Here is a 21,395-nt window from a genome sequence, read left to right on the forward strand (position 1 = left end):
TGCAGAAACGTTTCTCTCCATTCTGGCTCCCGTGTGGGAAGTGAACCAGGCTAGAGAGGCAAGTGCCTCAAGTGGAAGGAAGGGAGCAGGTCCCAACTTTATATCTGAACAGAGCTGATGCACAGCAAACGAATGTGATTGTCCCTGTCACATCTAGTTTGACCTCTAGAGCTCACCGGCAAATAAACTATATTTATTTAAATGAATTTTGAAAATATGACATCAAAAGTGTTCCCATGATGTTTGTGGAAAGGGTAAGGTGGTGTCCCCCCCCTTTATTAACATTTCACTCATTTCATATTTTGTCATACTTTCATTCCTTAAGCTGCAATCCTATATTTGCTTACCTGAGAGTCCCATTGAACTAGGTGGGATTTGCTTCTGAGTGGACAGGTGTAGAATTCCACTGCCACCCTTTCTTTAAGTGTGTTTTTTATTGACTTAGTGTTTTGCTTTGTATAAATCTTCCTATGGCAACACCTGTTAGGAGAGGCTGGCAGGTAAATATAGGGAAGTTCCTCAAGGCTACTTCACTGACTTGTTAGTGCCTGTTCATGATTTTAAGTTTAGCCAAAAGGAAAGAGAAATATTTTGCATTCAATTACCCTTCTGTCAGCCTACCCTAGCTCTAGGTGCCTCCTTTTCATGAATGGCAAAATTTTCAGTATGTTTTAACAGATTGTTCTAACAAATGATTTGTCAGAATGGACCTTGTGGCAAAATATATTTCACTCCGTGGGTAATTGGAGATTTCCTACACCCCCCACCCCCACCCCATTTATTGTTATATTTCTGAATAGCAGTCTTATTTATCCACCAGGCTCCCAGAACAGATTTAGATGACATCACTTCAGCTAGTAGCTCAGAGCAGATATATTTTCATTACGGAGTTGAGGGGGAGAGGCAACTTGCCGCCAGTTCCTTCATCTTGTTAGGATTCAGTTTATTGGCCCTTGTCCAGGCCATGACTGTCTCAGGCACTGTTTCAGCACCAACACAACTCCACCTTGTTCAGATAGTATGGACGGATGACTCCAGACTCCAAAGCCCCTGATGAACATAACCAGTGGCTTATATCACATGTTAAATAGCAATGGGGATGGAATAGTACTCTGCAGGACTTGACAGCACAAGTGTCATGCTAAGCAAATGCCACCAATGCTGTTTTTTGGGAATGGCACAGAACAGAACCACTGTGGTCACTTCAGAAGGATACCATGGTTGATGGTATGAAAGGAGATAAAGGAGAGCCATGTGCCTGTCCTCCTCCCAAAGCAAGTCATTAAGCAGAGTGACCAAAGCTGGTACTGGTGCTGATTTGGAATTGGTCCAGATAATCAGCTTCATCCAAGCATGTCGAAGCCATAAAACCATAAGAACTTGTGGAGTGAAGCCTAAGCCCACCTGTCTCTACGGGGCATGTTTGATGTGTGCAATATCCAGTCTACATAGTCCAAGCACACAGTTGATTCTCTAATATTTTCCAATGGATCATATGTCAGGTGACACTTATAGGCCAACTTCAGGTTTTGGTGTTCTGTGTGATTATCTAGATCTGCCTGATGATCTCACTTGAACTGGCCACACCATCTGCATTTGGCAGGGCCTTGAGCCTTGGCCAGCCTAGCACTCCTTGATCATGTTATGGAACTTAATTGATGGTTATCAATTCCCTGAGGCATCTGACTACCCTTATTCATAATTTCTGCGCTAGGACTGCTTTGTGTCTATGCTTGAGTGCACTCACAAGGCAATTATAAGAAACGTCACTGTCTGGTGGGTACAACAATCCCAGAAATACTCAGTTAGGTAGGAAATGGGAATTTAAGCAGAATGTGGATTTAGTATCCATTCACCGCCATAGGACCCATGTTGGTCAAATTATAAGGCTTTTGGGTTTTGGTAAACAACTTTTACTTTGTGATATGGAATGGCTGAGCTGGCCAATGGCTTAGAATATCTAGTTCTTCAATGAACAAAGCAGTTTTCTCTCAGGGTTCTGTAATGCAAGGGGAACTTGGCAGTTTGGTTACGATTAGAGCCTCACACAGGAAATGTCTGAGGACTGGTAAGAAGCCCCAGAGTCTCAGGAATCTTAAAGAACAGGAAACCCAGGGGCAAGGACTGTGAAGAAAAAGTGTAGGGTCAGCAGTTGACCAATAAAGAGGAATCTGAAAGAAGGGTAGGTGGATCATGAAATTGAGGAAATAGTCCAAGAGAAAGAAGACCAAATAAAAAGGTAACGTGACTCTGAAGGAACTTCACAGCACTTAAGCTCAAGAGGGGACTTACTATAGGGCAAAGGAGCACCGGTGGGCTGAAGATGGCAAGCAAAAAGTAGTCAGTGGCCTAAGCACTAGGTAGCAGACCCAAGAAGTTGAAGGAAGCAAGTGCCAAGATGAAAGCAGCATTGGACCAAAACTACCCACCATGTTAAGGACAGGAGGGTCTATATTATATGGACATGATATCAGAAACAATAATAGTAATAATAAAAATAATTTATTATTTATAGCCCGCCCATCTGGCTGGGTTTTCCCAGCCATTCTGGGCGGTTCCCAACAAAATATTAAATAGAAACATCAAACATTAAAAACTTCCCTAAACAGGGCTGCCTTCAGATGTCTTCTAAAAGTCTGGTAGTTGTTCTCTTTGACATCTGGTGGGAGGGCGTTCCACAGGGAGGGCGCCACTACCGAGAAGGCCCTCTGCCTCGTTCCCTCTAGCTTCACTTCTCACGGTGAGGGAACTGCCAGAAACCCCTCGGAGCTGGACCTCAGTGTCCAGGCTGAATGATGGGGGTGGAGACGCTCCTTCAGGTATACTGGAAGCAAGCAATCAGGCAAGTGAGAGAGAAAGGGTGCATAGAGTAATTAGGCAAAAGCTTTGATAGAGAATGACTACCTAAAAGCTGCAGAACCAATCCTATGAAACAAAAGAACGGGGAGTGAGAAAGGTGCGAGTGGGGAAGGTTCAAACTAAAATCTAAGCTGGAGAAGAAGTTTTGGATCATAATATTTGAGGCAGACATCACAATCCTTCCGTCTCTTATTTCCTAGCTGGAAAATCCAAGTCTTGGAGACTTCCAAGTAAGCATGCCTGGGCTCAGCCTGTAAAGGAGCAATGCATACGAGGTGAATGCAAAACATTGGGTGAAAGGCTGGCTGAGTTTGTGGGAAGCATGCATGGGCCTCCTATTCCTCTTAACATAGTGTTTTGCTGCCTGAATGCATGCCCGTACCTGCTCATGAGTGGCAGAACAAGGGAAATGGGGCTTTAATTTAATGTCAGAGTGGATTGTGCTCATACTGTGTGCGGTCAGTTTATTTTGTCATCTATTGGCCACTTATTTCCTTTTTCTTCTCTAGGTTTCGATTTTACTATCTGTATGCATAAATGGAGAAACAATGGTGGATTTGAAATGAAGTTGATTGCATGTATTGCAGGCTGCCCAAAATTGATGGGGGTTTTTTTGTTTGCTTGTTTCGTTTCATTTTTAAAAATCTCAGTATGATTCAAATTTAAGTTACCTCTCTAATTAGTATTACCAAACTTTCTCTCAACTGGGATGGAGTAAATAGGTCAGCTAAATGTTAAAGCAAGGTTGGAGTAGGGGCTCTGAATACTACTTCAGCTTCTTGGCTGTGTTGTAAAAAAATGTCACAATATGATCCTTCCCACCATTTCTTCAAAGGCTGCTTATTTCCTTATTCCTTGTATTATTTCCATGGGATGATTATGTTCCCAAACATATTTGACCTACTGCCCCCTTTTCAGGGGGAAAATATTACTCAGTGCCCCCCTGGAAATCTACCTTCTTTAAGCAAAGGGGCAGGTCCAGTGCCACAGCCTGTATGCCATTGGCCAAATAAGCAGGCAAGCTGAGACCCATTTTCTGGGCCTGGGTGAAGCCAAGAAGGGTCTACCCAAGCTTGTGAAAATCCCTCACCTCCAGCATGACTGCTGGATCCAGGAAGAGGTGTTGTCACCATGCTGCAACAATGCCTGGCCTGGCGATAAGTGTCATTACAGCTGGGCCGTCTTTAGCATATGCGCCGCCAGGGTGCAAAGATCTGCCCAGCACCCCCCCCATTTAGTTTAGCCCCCAAATTAACTTTGATTATGCTTATGTCAGAAACCACGCTTACTCCTTATCTCTTGTTTACGTAAGTAGGAAGGAAAAAGAAACAAACTTTTTCATTTGCTCATTTATACACTTAGCATTCATCATAAAATGAAGAAAAATGCAGCTCATGAAATTCATAGTGTGTGCTCTAGGCGCATTTTTGGAAAACTAAAATCACGTGCTGAAAAACACATGTGTAGTAGAGCCCTAAGTACTAAGTAGTTAGTCAAAGAGAATGCCGACAATTAGCAAAAATAAACATTATTCTTTTAACGATTTCTCTAAACAAATTTGAACTGTGAGTGATGAAATTACAATGCAGTTTGCAATGTTTCACTCACAGCACCTTTGACACGACTGATCTTGCACCACCTGCCTGCCGCTGTCGCGAGTTCAGTCGTGTCAAAGGTGCTTCTGACCATGCTGCTGCATAGCAGCTCAATACAAAACATAACATAATCTTAGGCAGCTTCAGCGGCAAGCGCCTGGTGCCCCCCAGAATTCAGCACCCGGGTGCCCTGCACCCCTTGCACCCCCAGCTAAAGACGGCACTACATTACAGAACAGGTGAAACATATACGAATGATTTTTCAATTTTTTCTTTTTTTCCCCTTTGTTTCCACTGCCCCCTTATTTTTATTCAATGTCCCCCAATTGCACCTGAGGCTACCACCCCCCTGGATCATTCCAGCACCCCCATCTCCCACATTGGGAAACAGTGATATAGACGTACATCTGTGTTCAAGAAAATACACAGGCCACAACCCAGCGGATTAGAACAATGGATGTGGGCATGCAACTAGGCTTCAGCTTTGGAAAATGAACCAAAGAAGCAAACTTCTGTGTTCATGGATCACAACTGGCTGAGTTAGAAGCACCTGTGCAGTGCAGAACTACAAACCTGACACCCACCTCTGCTCAAATGTCACATGGGCCCATAGGGGAATCTTTGCATTAGCAAACAAATCTGAGTAAACCCAGAGAGTTCCTGTCCTTGGCCCCATTGAAGATGCAACTCTTACACAGTAACATCTGGACAGCACCGCATTGGCTAGGATGAGGCGAATCCTCCATGTTTGCTCTTCAAATGTCATTACTTAATCCATAGCCTGGGGTAGGTGGTACCCAAGAGGTGGGGGATTACCAGCTTCCACTATTTTCCGTTCAGGATGGAGAGAAGTTAGCCTGCTAGGCCCAAGGGCCTGATACCTGCAGCTGGTTGCCTAGTCTAATGAACAGTTTGTGGACAAGTTAGAAGTTTAGTCACTTACACAGACCAAGACTTTTTAACCCGCTTTTGTGCTACTTGGGAACAGTTTTCAATTGGATAATCCAAAACCTGCTCTAGGGCTGAGGGGAGCTGAACAAGCCATTGGTTCTTTTTGTATTTTTAGTGTGATGCCTGCCATAGTTATGCTTTTCCATTATTTTCAAATTTCAAATTGATACTGTATCTTATTATGTATTTGCACTTTTGAAGACCTAAAATAGCTCCTACAGCCACACTACGGAATGCATTGCAAACAACCTATGTCGGAGTCACAACAAATGCATTATGGCTCAGTAGTGAGAGTATTTGTTTTGCTTATTACAGATTTGCAATTATGCTGGGCCTGCAAAAGTCATTGTGCAGTTAGTCACAAATGGAAAGCATGCTCACCTGCATGCTCACAGCTTGGTGGGGAAGCACTGTGAAAATGGAGTATGCACTGTTAACGCAGGACCAAAAGACATGGTTGTAGGGTAAGTGCATCTGTGTATTTGTAATTGCAACTGAGATTCCCCTTCTCCTACCTTTCCACACTCTGACTAGGGGCAAACCACCTTGTCTTGATGTAGTTTCTCGAAATTGGGTGTAGAGGCAACCTATGGCTTCTTTCAAGAGAGGAAAATTTAGACCATTTCAGAGGAGTGGGAAGAGTGCAAACAGAGGGCTCATCCATATAGTGTCAAAGCGTTCTTGAGTGCTAACTCTGAACTGGGGAAGGGGAAGAAGTTCGGTTCATATTTTGGGAATCTGCCCTTCCCAAAACAAGATGCTAAGGGAATTATAGCTCTGTGAGGAGCACCCTCAACCAACTGCTGTCCCCGGGATCCTTTGGGAGAAGCAATGACTATTTAAAGTGGTACAAAAGTGCTTTCAGTGTTTTGATGTGGGTGTGAGGTAGCAATGAGAATGCTAAATCCTAGTTAATCTACTTCCTATTTTAAAGAGATTGTTCAGATAAAGTACACATTATATTGTTTGCAGAGTTAGATCCAGTTTCAAAAAACTGCTGGTTTGATGTCTTTAATCTATTTTTTGGAACATATATGCCAGTCTTGAAAGAATTCCAAGACAGGCTGCTTTTAACACTTGAAGGTTTTTAGCTTTTGATGTTGAGACCCAACTTGCCAGCAACTTGAATTCAAAACTTCAGATTTGCTCTGTTGAGATTTTGCTGGGAATCTTGAAAGATTTGTCACGCTACCTGTTATGTATTTTTTTTATCCAAATACTGAAACAATACATTTGCCCCGAGGACTCAAAATTTTTATTTGGAATGTAGGCATATTGCTTGCTTACATTTGTGAGAGTTGTTTTTTTTAAAAAAAAAAAGATCTGGAACTTCCCCTTAAATTCAGGGTATATAATTCTCAGCTATTTCTTCAACAATGCATATTGTTTAATGTCCTATTGCTGTTTAAACTAAAACCTTCATAACCTTTCCCATACAGTATTACAAAAAAAGTATTGAGTGAGTTAATCAGAGCTGTCTTTACCATTTATTTGCAGTTAAATTTTCTCCAAAGAGCATAAGACAGCATATATGGTTATTCCTTATTGCATTTTATTCACACAGTAGCCCATTGACATGGGTTAAGCAGAGAGAGAGAGAGAGAGAGAGAGAGAGAGAGAGAGAGAGAGATATCAACGTCACCTTAGATCAGTCATGAAGTAGGCTTCAGGACCAGTTGGGGATTTGAATACAGGTCTCTGTGGTCTTAGACACTCAAACCACTTTAACATGCCGAGTCATGGGTATTCTCAAAAACAAAGAGAGCACAGGCAGTAGAAACATTTTAATTCCATTGCCTAAGCTGCGTTGACTGGGGCCAAGGGACCAGAAAACATAAGTAGCAATGAAAAATTGTACTGTACTCCCTTTTACGTGAACAAATTCAAAGACCTACTGCAGATAATTATCTTGTACTTCTGTGTAGATTTCCAAACCTGGGGATACTGCACGTTACAAAGAAGAGAGTCTTAGACACACTGGAAGCACGTATGATTGATTCCTGTAAAAAAGGGTATAACCCAGGACTCCTAGTACATCCTGATCTCAGCTATATACAAGTGGAAGGTGGAGGGGAGAGACAGCTAACAGGTGGGTGATAACTGACTGTGGTTTGGGATCTCTCTTAACACAGGAAATGATTTCTTGCTGTGCCTGTCAACTCCTTATTTTCTGTTCCTGAAAAGAAGTATCCCCCAGTTTAAATATAGCTGGTCCCTCTCACTTGAATTTCTTAAAGGAGAAGAATGATACCACTTGTGATGTTTTTAGAAGAAATAAAATACCGTACAATGGGAAAGGAAAGCAAAAGCTGCTTTGTGCTGTGATGTGTGTTAAAAACATTTTCAAAGTTCATTTCTGCATTAATAAGTCCCACAGTCTTGAAGGTCATCCATCCATAATTAATTAGTAGAAGGTTAACTAATTTTAGCCTAATTTCCATCATCACATGGGAAAACTTAGAGGTAGGGCTTAGCTATATGTTCCGCGTAGTCCCATAGTCCTTACCCTCCATCCCAAAGGGAGCTCTCTCATCAAGTAAAGCAGCTGTGGGTGACTTCAAGTTGAGCAGAAGAGCAGCAGAACTTCACATATCACTTAAGGAGAAAGGCAGTGGGAGGTTTGTGCATGCAGTATTGCACATGCAAAAGGCTTGACAACTCTTTTTTGCCCTGCCACCAATCATCTTCTTGCCTTAAAGCCACCTACAGCTAAGGGAACATAGGAAAGTAATGCATCAGTCCATCAATCTCAGTACTGGTTACACTAACTAATGGTAGCTCTCCAGAGTTTCAAGCAAAGGTCTCTCCCAGCCCTCTGGAGAAATGCCAGAGATTGAACCTAGGACCTTCTCTGTGCAAAGGAGATGCTTTTGCTGCTGACCTACAGTGGGGATGGGGTGATGGGTGAGAGAACTTTTAATATAATTCCACATTTACTTGATAATACCAGTTGGCCCTTTTCTGTGTTGCAGTCATGTTAAAAAGACTTTGTTCTTAGGCAAGATACATACGCAAACAAAAAACAAACCTATACAAATACATTTTATGTGCCTGCTACATTCATATTTGACTGCACAAAGGAAAAACAGTATCTACAAAGTCTGTAAAATGTTCATACTCCATGGAAGTTGCTCTTCCTGTGTCTCTTCTACTGGTATAGTCAATAAAGTTTCACTAGGTTCTAATAAAAGTATGCGGTTTACCTTGGCCTCTTAATAGTTTCATTTTGCTTTCGTGACCGTTTGATACCAAAATTCCAGTGTAGCAGCACTGAAGTTCTTCTGATGTCTGGCAATAATGTTTGAAGCAAGTCCCCATGTGCTTCCTTAAGCATAGAAATGTATTCCAAGTGCATTTATTGGGGAATGCCCAACATAAATAAAGTTAGTTTTATTTGCAAAAGTTGCTGGGCTCTGAGTCAACTTTATGTTGAATGCCACCAATTTATCTGTAATGGAAAGTTTCAACTTTTTCCATCAGAGAACATCCTTTCCTTTGGTTTGCCAAAATTTGCCTTGTATGGTTTATTTAAATTTCTAGTTATTGGGATGTCTAAATAGTGACAGTTATGATAATGTGTAGAAATTAAAGTAATATCACATAATGCTGATTGAAGCTTCAGTAGAATGTTAAAATAGGCCTAGATGTAGTGATCACCATATCGTCTGCATACATCAAGAATATTGTTTCCCTTAATGGTGATTCCATAAATTGGTTGGCTCCACTTTAAGCCTTCTTGCTAGTAGTTCTGATGCCAAGATAAGTGCAGTTAAGGAGCACTTTTGCTTCATCATTTTTTGCATATGGCAGTTTCATGATTGGGTTGGCTATTTGGCGGCATAGGATGAAGCCTTTACTTTGCCTCCTGAATCTTCTCTTCTCCCACCCTCACTGTGATCCTTTGCCAGTACCGCCATTACAGACATAAGGCTACAATAATTCAGTTCCTTTCTTCCTTGATTGCAGAGAGAGAAAGAGAAATCATTCATCAGTCAGCTCTTCAACAGACAAAAGAAATGGACCTCAGCGTAGTACGGCTCATGTTTACAGCGTTTCTTCCTGACAGCACTGGCAGCTTTACAAGAAGACTCCAACCTGTCTTGTCCGATCCTATATATGATAGCAGTGAGTGTCTTGCCTATCTTCATTCATACTGCTATGGCCAAATCCCAGTCCAGTGTTTATTTTGATTTATGATTGTTTATTCTTTTAGGATTAGAGAGGCTTACCCCCATCGCTTTTAACATTCACTGAAAGTTTGAGATCTTTTAAAAAAATGAAAAATACCATGTAATGTCTGAGAAACATAATTCCCTACACACTACGACAGTATACACTGTGCATGTGATGCAATAAGACAAAGGAGAACCTAGGACATGTTTGCTTGTGATGCATAACTAGTGTTCCTTTTAGTGTCTCCCTTGATGCACCCAAAGATGTCAGTCAAGTTCTAAGGTTATGACTTATAGATCTACAAATTAATGACATGCTGTCAACTCAACTGCCTGTAAAATGTCTGTCGTTTCAAAGAGCTTTGATATTCGGTGTTTTCTTTGCCACACAGTTAAAATGCTTGAAGAGTAAAGCATACAGGGCATAATCCATACAACTCCCAAGGGTTTCTGGGTGGCATGTTGCAAAGGCTTGAGAATATGGTTCAGCTAGGACCTGGGTGCTACTTAACAAACCTTATAGCTGGGTGGTAGATTGGCGGTGGTAAGCAGTGTGGGGGGCATCTCGGCTCTGATAGTCCTGAATGCATTGTGGACAAAGCAGGTAATATATTGGAGACTTCGAAGACATCTTGGGTATAAACAGGAAACTGAATTCTCCTCCACCTCCATCCCAGACTTTCCAAACCTGCTATGAGCCACAGTCTAGTGAATCCACTTTGTCCTTGAAACCTTCAGCCCCCACCTCTCACTATAAAATGGCTTATTCCCTGTGGTCTGAGTCTGGGGGCTTGGCATCCTGTTGTACATCTGAATTTCCAGTCCTCGTGTGTAAGGAATTGTTCTTATATCTGTTTAATTATCAAGCAAAAAAAAAAGTTGTTGGCAATACTTTTTGTGGGGGTGGGGAATAAGGCCTGCTAAAGAAAGCCTTCTGTGTGGAACCTGCAGCAACTTTCTCCTTTGGAAATGGTATGAATCACAATAACGATGATCTCTGTTTTGTGGTTGCATTTCATTTCCCCCCTATCCTTTCTTCAACTCAGTTCGGTAAACTGTAACCTGCCTTAAAACTCTCTTGCCAGTGTGAGAGCCAGTGTGGTGTAGTGGTTAAGAGCTGTAGGTTCGTAATCTGGGGAACCGGGTTCACTTCCCTGCTCCTCCACATGCAGCTGCTGGGTGACCTTGGGCCAGTCACACTTCTTTGAAGTCTCTCAGCCCCACTCACCTCAGAGTGCTTGTTGTGGGGGAGGAAGGGAAAGGAGAATGTTAGCCGCTTTGAGACTCCTTCGGGTAGTGATAAAGCGGGATATCAAATCCAAACTCCTCCTCCTCCTTGCCAATTCTTCAGTGTATTGTAACTCTTATTATGGCCATATTATAATATTAAAAGATGGATCAGATGTTCCTCCACTTAACTACCTTTAGTGTCGATTCAGTACAGTTATGAATATTGTGTGGATGTATTTCATTTCAACTTTGAAAATAAAACATGGCTAGAGGAGGCTCTTGCAGGAGTAAACTTCATAGACTCCCTGTTTTTACCAAACAGAAGCCCCCAATGCATCTAACTTAAAAATTGTACGAATGGATCGGACAGCAGGCTGTGTGACAGGAGGAGAAGAGATTTACCTTCTTTGTGACAAGGTTCAGAAAGGTGAGAACTCAGGATGCTTTATCGTATTTGAGCATGATTCTATGATAATCACTAGGACTTCATAACAACCACTGTTCTAAATGTGTCAGGGGGGATTATTGGTTTTTTCTGCTTTATTCTGTATTTTGTGTTGTCATTTCATGTGTGTATGTTGTGATCTTCATACTGATATACTGGTATACTGATTAAATAAATTAAATAATAATACATTAAAACACTATGATACCACTTTAAACAGCCACAGCTTCCCCCAAAGAATTCTAGGTTTTTGAGAGTTGTTAAGATGCCTTTATTCCCCTTGCAGAGTTACAATTCCCATAATTTTCTGAAAAGAAGGATTGGTTTTTTAAAAGCATACTTGAAATTCATGGTGTCAATGTGACATGTAACTGTGGAGACTCAGACCTCATTTCAGCCATGAAATTTATTGAGTGCCTCTAGGTCAGTTCCTATTTGTCAGCCTGACCTGACTTGGGGGTTTATAATGTGGATAAAATGGGGGTGGAAGGACTACTCCTAGTACCCGGAGCTCCTTGGAGGGTGGGGGGGGGGGTTAAAAAAGGAATAAATAAGTCAAACAGCCTTTTCCAAGACCATAATGTTTTATTTTGTAAGAAAGTGCCAGGCTGGGTTGGGGGTTTTTTCATACTACTAAATTGCAGTAATAAAGCAATGCCCCATATACTGGGCATATGCAAGGTTGACCCACTGACAATATTTAAACAATCATTGTTTCTGAGATAAAGAAAATGGAAAAATCCTTAGAGCTCAGTGATTTATACCATGGTTCTGTGGCACTATTCATAGAGAAGTAGACTGGTGCCTGTGTAACAGAAATGTCCAAACTTCACATGGTTGTTGGACTTTCACTTGATGTTTCTATATCAGTTTAAAATGGATGCCCTGAAACTGAAATATTTTTAAATTTTGATGGTGTGTTGATGTAGGATTTTCTTCAGTTTTTAAAATGTCTTCAGTGTTTTTTATTATTATTACGGAGTTTTATCAAATTGCAAAATGTAATTATGTTATGCTTTTTTTTATACATAATAATAAAGTGTAAATTTGCCTTGAGTTTAATTTGGCAGAAAGATAGCCTAAAAATTCCAATTAAAAAAAAACCAGCCTATTTCCTGCTATTCCAAATCACAGTAAATGTCCACAGTAGGGACAGTTTTCTCCCTTGTTTTGACATTTTATGAGTAACTTTTCTGAAGTCTCAGAAAGTCATTTCTAATCTAAGGAAGGGAAGTGAAAAATGTGTGTGTTAAAAGCTGCTTTTGAAAAAAAAAAGTCTGACTAAATGGAAACCCCAAAATGGGGGTTTTCCCTTAACATGAACATAGTTTTCCCTTGTGACATCATTTGTTGAAATCTCTCAGTCCTTGAGAATTGAAATGTATAAAGAGAAAGTTAGTAGGGTTTTTCACAGTAAAGGCTTCCAGATTAAAGAATGGGAGATAAACACCCATCTACTGTGCCTTGATTTAGAAAGGAACAAACCTCTTTGGCCAACACCAAAAGATGGAAAATACAGGCTTTTTTGGGTAAAATTGCAGTCTGGAAATGGTACCTCCAGTCCTGTAGGGATTCCAGTGTACTCACTGAGCTCCTCTACAAGTCTGTATTCCAGGGCTTGGGAACCTGTGGCTATCTGGTTGTGATTGGATTACAACTCCCACCATCACTGACTATTAGCTGAGGCTGATGGGAGCTGGAGTCCAGACAACATTTGGAGAGCCACAGGTACCAACGACCTGCTGTATGTCTTCTATGATGTGCATCACCTACAACTTAGAAATAATAGATTCCAAATGTTGTGCAATTGGAGGGTGCTGAAAGCTGACAACAGCCAAGGAAGAACTTTTCTGCCTATGTCCCATTTTACCCCCTACCCACCCACACTCCAGGCAGACAGTACAATCCCAATCTGCAGCCTAGGGTGAATTGACCTGAAGGGGTTTCATTTTGTCTTGCATGCCACTCTGGTTTAGCTGTACTTGGAAGTGAATTTTAATAAAATGGTGTTCCGGTTAATCCAAATGGTCCAGTTTCATACAGCATAGTAGGAACTAATTTTTTGTTATCTTCAAAGCCCTCTGGAGGAGCAGAGTTTTAACCTGCCACATGAATGAAGGGATCAGGGAAGTTAGTAAAGCACCTCTGCTGAGAAAGTCCTGTCTCATGTTGCCACCAAACCCACCACATATCAGTCGGCTGGATTTGGGATGGCGTTGTAGAGCAGGGCCTCAGGAGATGACCTGAGCCACAAAGGCAGGTCTGCATGAGATGAGATGATCCTTAAATGGCTCTAGACCATTTTAGGATTTAAAGATAGAAACCAGCATTTTGAACAGGATGTAGAAACCAAGAAAGGGCTAGTGAAAGTGTATTAGATTGCAGTACAGTGGTGCTTCGGTTTAAGAACAGCCCTGTTTATGAACTCTGCAAAACTGGAAGTAGTGTCCTGGTTTGCAAACGTTACCTCAGTCTAAGAATGGAAGCCAAAGGGTGGAAGGGCACCAGTGGTGGGAGACCTCATTAGGTAAAGTGCACCTCGGTTTAAGAACGGACTTCTGGAACGGATTAAGTTCATAAACCGAGGTACCACTGTAATATGCTCCATGCCATGAAGCCTGCCTAAGAAAATCCTTACTGTCCCAATTCTGGACCAGTGCTATATCTTGACCAGTTATTAACTTGTGTCTGCAATACAGATGATATTCAGATCCGTTTTTATGAAGAGGATGAAAATGGCGGTGTCTGGGAAGGGTTTGGAGATTTTTCGCCTACTGATGTGCACAGACAGGTATGCCAACATTGTCAAGATGCATTAGTAGTAACTTTTGTGAACCTGTTTTGTAATCAGATATGATCAATTTCACCATTTTGTTGACTTGAGGTGGACTTGGCGAAATGGCTATCCTTAGGCAAGAAGTTTTTTTTCCCCTCCCTCTCCCTTATGCAGGGGTCAGCAAACTTTTTCAGCAGAGAGCCAGTCCACTATCCCTCAGACCTTGTCGGGGGCCAGACTAGATTTTGAAAAAACAGTGAAGGAATTCCTATGCCCCACAAATAACCCAGAGATGCATTTTAAATAAAAGGACACATTCTACTCATGTAAAAACACGCTGATTCCTGGACCATCCGCAAGCCAGATTTAGAAGGTGATTGGGCCAGATCTGGCCCCCGGGCCTTAGTTTGCCTACCCATGCCCTTATGTCTGTGAACAATTTGGGAGCTACCAAACAGAGCTATGGCCACAATAGGAGTAAGGAGGAAGCCTCCAATTGCTCCACAGAAATAATAGATGCTGTGTACCCAGACGTTGCTCTTGGAAAAAAGGCCAGAATGACAACTTGTATAAACTGCCCCTGACCACCTATTCAATGTTCACTTACAGTTTGCCATAGTATTCAAAACCCCGAAGTACCGAGATGTCAATATCACGAAACCTGCATCTGTTTTTGTCCAGTTACGGCGAAAATCGGATCTAGAGACGAGTGAACCAAAGCCCTTTTTATACTATCCTGAAATCAAAGGTAAATGATTAAGCTTATATGGATTGTTGATGTCAGAAAGCATCCAGCTTCTTAGAAAGCTTGCCGTTATTGAAATTATTGTACAGTGGTACCTCGGGTTACATACACTTCAGGTTACATACGCTTCAGGTTACAGACTCCGCTAACCCAGAAATAGTACCTCAGGTTAAGATCTTTGCTTCAGGATGAGAACAGAAATTGTGCTCCAGTGGCGCGTCAGCAGCAGGAGGCCCCATTAGCTAAAGTGGTGCTTCAGGTTAAGAACAGTTTCAGGTTAAGAACAGACCTCCAGAACGAATTAAGTACTTAACCCGAGGTACCACTGTATATTTCAAAACATGGTGTAGTGATCATCCTTAGGTAATTACCTGTAGTGTTGTGGATTCTAGCTGACAATGTTGTCCAGAAATAATGGCTGAATTCGGATAACACTGCACATAATCAATCCAACCATCAGTTAGTATGGTCTGACATTAATACTTTCAAGCCCAGTGACCCTCTGTAATGAAAGGAATATTCCTGCATTGTGACCAGTGGATTCTGGAAAGCACAATTTTTATAATGTGTCAGGGGTGGGTTGTGGGCAGCAGTCTGTGGTGAGATGGAACCAGGTGCCAATGGATGAAGCTTAGTAGCCAGGGACAAAGTATAATTGATCAAAGACAAACCGGGAAGGAAGGGTCTTGTTACTCAGTCAAAGCTTAATTGCAACAGGAAGCTGTCTCATAGTACTTCCTGTCCAAGATGAAACAATGCCTACCCTGGGTAGGCCAGATCAGTCTACAGCAGGAATGGGGAACCATTTTGAGCCTTAGGGTTGTATTCCATTCTGGGTATCCTTCCATTCACTGGCTACCAGTCAGTTAACAGGCACAATTCACAATTCAAAGAGCTGGTTATGACCTAAATGCTTAGGATGAGAACATCTGAAGAACCACCTTCTCCCGTATGAAGCTCCATGGATGTTCTGATCTGCTGGAGCTGCTCTTCTCATTCCTATGAGCTCTGACACATAGGATGGCTGAAAGGGCCTTTTTAGGGGCTGCAACCAACCTTTTATGGGCAGCACTCCCCCAAAAGATACGTTTAGGGTCCTCCTTGATGGTCTTTCTACCATAAATTAAAAGGTTTTATTCAGGCTTCATTCATGTATTGCAAAGTTGATGCTTTGCTTCTTTTTGTTTAATTGTTTCAATTGGCCATGGTGGAAGGTTTTTTTAAAATGTCTAAAAGGAGACTGGTTCTTATATGCTCCATATAATCTGTTAGATTTTAATTTATGTAAGTTGTTTTTAGTGGTTAATATAAGCTACCTCGAGCATTGTGGTAGAACAGCATCTATAAATTGATTAATTTATAGTGTTCAGAAAGTGGGGGGGATGAGTGTTTAGACCCCTGGGCTCTCACTTGTGGGGTGCCTCAGGGTTCTGTCCTCTCCCCCATGCTTTTCAACATCTACATGCAGCCGCTGGGGGAGATCATCAGGGGGTTTGGGCTGGGTGTTCATCAGTATGCGGATGATACCCAGCTCTACCTCTCTTTCAAATCAGAACCAGTGAAGGCGGTGATGGTCCTGTGTGAGTGTCTGGAGGCGGTTGGAGGATGGATGGCGGCTAACAGATTGAGATTGAATCCTGACAAGACAGAAGTACTGTTTCTGGGGGACAGGAGGCGGGCAGTTGTGGAGGATTCCCTGGTCCTGAATGGGGTAACTGTGCCCCTGAAGGACCAGGTACGCAGCCTGGGAGTCATTTTGGACTCACAGCTGTCCATGGAGGCACAGGTTAAATCCGTGTCCAGGGCAGCTGTGTACCAGTTCCTATCTGCCTGCGGACTGCCTCACCAGAGTGGTGCATGCTCTGGTTATCTCCCGCTTGGACTACTGCAATGCGCTCTACGTGGGGCTACCTTTGAAAGTGACCCGGAAACTACAACTAATCCAGAACGCAGCAGCCAGACTGGTGACTGGGAGCAGCCGCCGAGACCATATAACACCGGTCTTGAAAGACCTACATTGGCTCCCAGTACGTTTCTGAGCACAATTCAAAGTGTTGGTCTGACCTTTAAAGCCCTAAACGGCTTCGGTCCAGTATACCTGAAGGAGCATCTCCACCCCCATCGTTCTACCCGGACACTGAGGTCCAGCACCAAGGGCCTTCTGGCGGTTCCCTCACTGCGAGAAGCCAAGTTACAGGGAACTAGGCAGAGGGCCTTCTCAGTAGTGGCGCCCTCCCTGTGGAACGCCCTCCCACCAGATGTCAAAGAGAACAACAACTATCCAGACTTTTAGAAGACATCTGAAGGCAGCCCTGTTTAGGAATGCTTTTAATGTTTGATGTATCACAGTATTTTAATTTTCTTTTGGAAGCCGCCCAGAGTGGCTGGGGAGGCCCAGCCAGATGGGCGGGGTATAAATATTATTATTATTAAATACATAGTTTTAAATTATACATTTTAATGTGTTTCTCATGGCATTATAGTTGATCCTTCAAGTTGTACTTAAGTGCTCCTATATTTAAGTGCTGACTATATTTGTCAAATGTACCATTAGATTAGCATTAGAATTGCATTTCCACCTGTATGTAATACCAAATGCAAAAAACTTCCACCTGGCTTACTTTTTAATTTGTGGAAGAAAGTAAAAGTATTTCCATACCTAAAAGTTCAATTAGATCATCTTCTTTCTAACACTGACATACCAGGTTGATCTGAGGACAACACCTGTGTTTGAAAATTGTCAAACATGCTATAAGCTTTAAAAGCCTTGAAAACTTTGGCACATGAGAAGTATTTGCATGTAGATGAGGCAGACAGATGAGGGAAGAACAAAGTTCGTAGTTGATGACGTTATCATAACTGGCAGGAAGTGATGTGTTGTCAGGTAATTTCCAGGTTTAATTGATGAACTTTGTGCACTTCTTTTTTTGGATTTTGTGGTGTATGCTTGAACTTTAAAGAAACTTTCAAAAACTCCCTTGACACCTCCAGATCTATCCTGGGACTAGCTTATTATTTTCAGGGGAAATGCCCAGATGATAATGATCTACTCTAAGGCAGGGCATGTCTTTTCTTCATCCCACTATAAATATCCATGCGGTATTCTTTTAATTTAACGGTTCCATACTATGCTAGCTGGATGTTGTCCAAGGACAGAAATATGTATTCATTTTGTGCAATTCTTGCTTCTTAGTATGTGAATATATACTTCAGTGTTTTGTGTATTTGGAGTATATACAAATACTCAGTAGTTGTGGTTTTGCAAGTCACTGAAAATGCATGGAGATTCCTTTGAGGAAGTACCACTTTGAGGAAAAGTAGTTGCAAGCAATTAGTTATTACTTCTGCTCTCATACTTCTAGTACAGAAGCCTAGGAATTTGCTGCATCTGGCCCCATACTGTTTGCTCTGACTGGCAGTGACGCTTCAGGAGGTGGTTATTTGCACCCACTGCTACCTGATCCTTGATTAAGGATGCCAGGAATTGGATCTGGGACATTCTGCAGACAAAAACATGTGCTTTCCCATGAACATATTACCCCTTCCTAAGGGTAGGATAAGAAATAAATAATTGTACATGCAATTTACATTGCAAAATGAGAGAAATCCCATTGAAATGAAGGAAAGTTCTCTCTCTCTGTTTTTTGCAATGCAAATCGTAGACATTTGGGAGCGGGGGTAGAGTAGACTGTGTCTGCAATGTGGTTCAAAGAGTGAAAGTGCCTTCCCGTCTTCAGTGGTAGTGTCCTGATCTGGACCCTTTGCTAGCAATTTGTAAGCAGGAAAACTGCACTCCCTGGCAGAACTATGCAACTGAGAACACATGTAGTTTGGCCCTTAGGTTAAGATTAATGGGTTGTATGCAAAATAATGGTACGTAGCAGCACCTTGTGCTATGGGGCTTTCCCCCTCCTTTCCCCAACCCTCTGGAGCAGATTTGGGGAGGTGGGGAGGGGAAGCGAATTAAAGTAGTTTTGCTCACACATTTATTTAGCTAAATACCACCCAGTCATAATTGGTAAAAGCTGCAGGAGGAATGGTACAATAAATTGGATTATATATCACGTTCTGTTTCAGCATTTTACTTGCTTCTAGCTATTAAAAAAACCACAAACCTAACGTGGATTACCTAATGCCTTTTAATTAGCTGAGCAACTGTATGTATACAGGATTAGCTTTTGAATTTGTCTGAGGTTTGCCTTGGCTGCCACTGTAGTTCCCTGACTTACCATATGCCTTGATTGCATCCTGGTATGCTCCCAGTTAGGTTAACTGGAGGTTCTGCAAGCAGGTGAAAGGCCCCTTGGGGGGACAGGGACTTGTGCATGCACAGGAGAACGTGGTACCTTCTCATCAGCCCCAGTCAGCATGGTCAGTGGTCAGGACAGAGGAGAGCTGCAGTACGTCTCCCACCTAACCAATACCTCCCAGTGCATTCAGTGTTATCCTTCTGATTATGTCCCTGTCAGTATCGCTGTGCAGGGCAGTATTTCTTACCTGGTGTTATGTACTGAATTGAATAGGATCCAAACTGCAGAAGTCTGATTGGTCCTAGAACAATAGGATCCAAAAGGCAGCAGTCTGATTGGTCCTAGAACAATGCAGCAGTATGATTGGTTGGCAGGAACCACCCAATCATGCTCCAGATAGAAGTGAATCAACAACCTGATTGGCTTACAGTAGAATTCTGGAATTAGCCAATCATGTGCAGCCCATTGTGTAAATAATGTATATAAAGCAGATACTTTGAGGGGACTTTCATTCATTCCTCCTCACCACTATGAGCTGAATAAAGAGCATGAAATCACTTTGCGACTCTGAGTATATTTCACCTGGCTTTCTTTCCATCTCCATGCATTGCTCCTGGTCATTGAGCAGGGCAAGGCAGCAGAGAGCTTGGCGCAGAGGCAAGCAGAGCAGACAATTGACTCCACTGCTGCACCTACACCTTGCTGAGCTCTCCACTGCAATGCCCATATTCCTCTTAGTAACTGGCAATAGGAAGCCAGGGGAGCAGCGGTGCACAGAAAGCCAGCTGGTACTGGTCCCCTGTGCAACATTCATTTTATAATTAGGTTTTTCACACACTTTCATCTAGCAAATAATCCTCTCTGGTTTTCTTTATGAAATTGAACCTTTTAAACTGTGGGCACCCAATGCCAAATGCAGTAAATGAAAGTGAATTTTGTAGATTTCAAGAAAACCTACCTTCACTTGCATATTACGGGGTCCCCGCTGTGGGATCACATTCACCCAGTGCTACACCAGCTGCACTGGCTGCCGGTGGAGTACAGGATCAGGTTTAAGGTTCTGGTTTTAACCTTTAAAGACCTATACGGCCTAGGACCCTCATACCTATGGGTCCACCTCTTCTGGTATGCCCCATGGAGGACCTTATGGTCTGCTAACAACAACACCTTGAAGATCCCGGGCCCCAGGGAAATAAACAAGCCCCCAACCCGCTCACAGGTCCTTGTATGATCAGTGGAAACAGTTGGTCCTGGCAAGTATTAACCACTATCAATTCCAACCTGATAATTGCCACCTGCCCAGATTTTAACTTGTCTGAATTAATTTTAAGATGTAGTTTAATTAATTGATGTCTGTTTTTATGCATATTGTGTTGTTTTTATGATGTTAGCCACCCTGAGCCCAGCCTTGGCTGGGGAGGGAGAGATACAAATAAAAAATTATTATTATTATTATTGCATTAGGGTTTCTGGTTTGGACTGTGGTCATCTCAAAGCTTGTGCATGTGCATGCGTGCTTTTTCACAGTAGAGTTTCTCTGCCGTGGTTCTTTCCCCTGACTTAGGCATTCAAACCTTTATTGGTGGCTGTAAGAAGGCGCCAGTCACAGGCAAAGGAAGAGGTGCTATTTCAAACCAAATTATTTTCCTCAAATGGTTATTGTTCACTTGGTATCAAACCACTGTTCCATTTGCATTACAGCAAGGATGAGGAATCTGTGGGCTTTCAGATGATGCCGGACTATAAATCCCATTTTCCCCAACCATTGCCCATACTCACTGGAGCTGATGGGACTTGTAGTCCAGCAATATCTGGAAAGCTGCAGGTTCTCCACACCTGTATTATAGGCTGTGTCTAACTTAGGGATGGGGGAGAACTTGGATTCAGCCTGCATTTAAAGATACCCGATTCACACTTTCTGAAACAAGACGCAAACTGAAAGACAACCGTCTTTTGAAATTCGCACTTCGCCGAATACTGCAACTCCACTCAGTAGTTTGCAGTAGGAGATTTTGTTCCCCATTTGTTAACCTGTTAGGAGCCTATTGCCTCGAAAACAAAAGCGGACACACCTTAATTTGTTTGGTTAAATCTCTCTTGCTTAAAAAAAAATGCAGATAAAGAAGAAGTCCAAAGAAAACGACAGAAGCTCATGCCTAACTTCTCAGATGGTTATGGCGGAAGTGGTGCAGGTGCAGGAGGTGGTGGGATGTATGGAGGAGGAGGAGGAGGAGGAGGTGTTGGAGGCGGTGCCGGATCAGGTAAAAACAAATGACAGCTGAAGTGACCAATGATATGCACATTTTTGAGATGTTCTCCTCGACTAGTGAAATGCCCATCATTATGAGTTGTACAAGGACGCGGGTGGCGCT

The 21,395-nt window shown here is 42.4% G+C and overlaps 2 protein-coding genes across 3 annotated transcripts in view; one reads left to right on the plus strand and one right to left on the minus strand.

Annotated features, from left to right (window-relative positions):
• MANBA (mannosidase beta) overlaps window positions 1-21,395 on the minus strand; it is a 204,695-nt gene that overhangs the window by 89,291 nt on the left and 94,009 nt on the right. The window lies entirely within an intron of this gene.
• The window catches only part of NFKB1 (nuclear factor kappa B subunit 1), a 71,108-nt gene that overhangs the window by 26,496 nt on the left and 23,217 nt on the right, over window positions 1-21,395 (plus strand). The window contains exons 6-12 of the mRNA XM_081925519.1: window positions 5,721-5,869; window positions 7,331-7,494; window positions 9,372-9,530; window positions 11,130-11,234; window positions 13,952-14,043; window positions 14,638-14,776; window positions 21,141-21,284. Of these exons, the coding sequence (XP_081781645.1) occupies window positions 5,721-5,869; window positions 7,331-7,494; window positions 9,372-9,530; window positions 11,130-11,234; window positions 13,952-14,043; window positions 14,638-14,776; window positions 21,141-21,284 (952 nt within the window). The remainder of the gene's footprint in view (window positions 1-5,720; window positions 5,870-7,330; window positions 7,495-9,371; window positions 9,531-11,129; window positions 11,235-13,951; window positions 14,044-14,637; window positions 14,777-21,140; window positions 21,285-21,395) is intronic.

This window comes from Podarcis melisellensis (assembly GCF_964234715.1).
Source record: "Podarcis melisellensis genome assembly, chromosome: 9".
In the NCBI taxonomy this organism is placed as follows: domain Eukaryota; kingdom Metazoa; phylum Chordata; class Lepidosauria; order Squamata; family Lacertidae; genus Podarcis; species Podarcis melisellensis.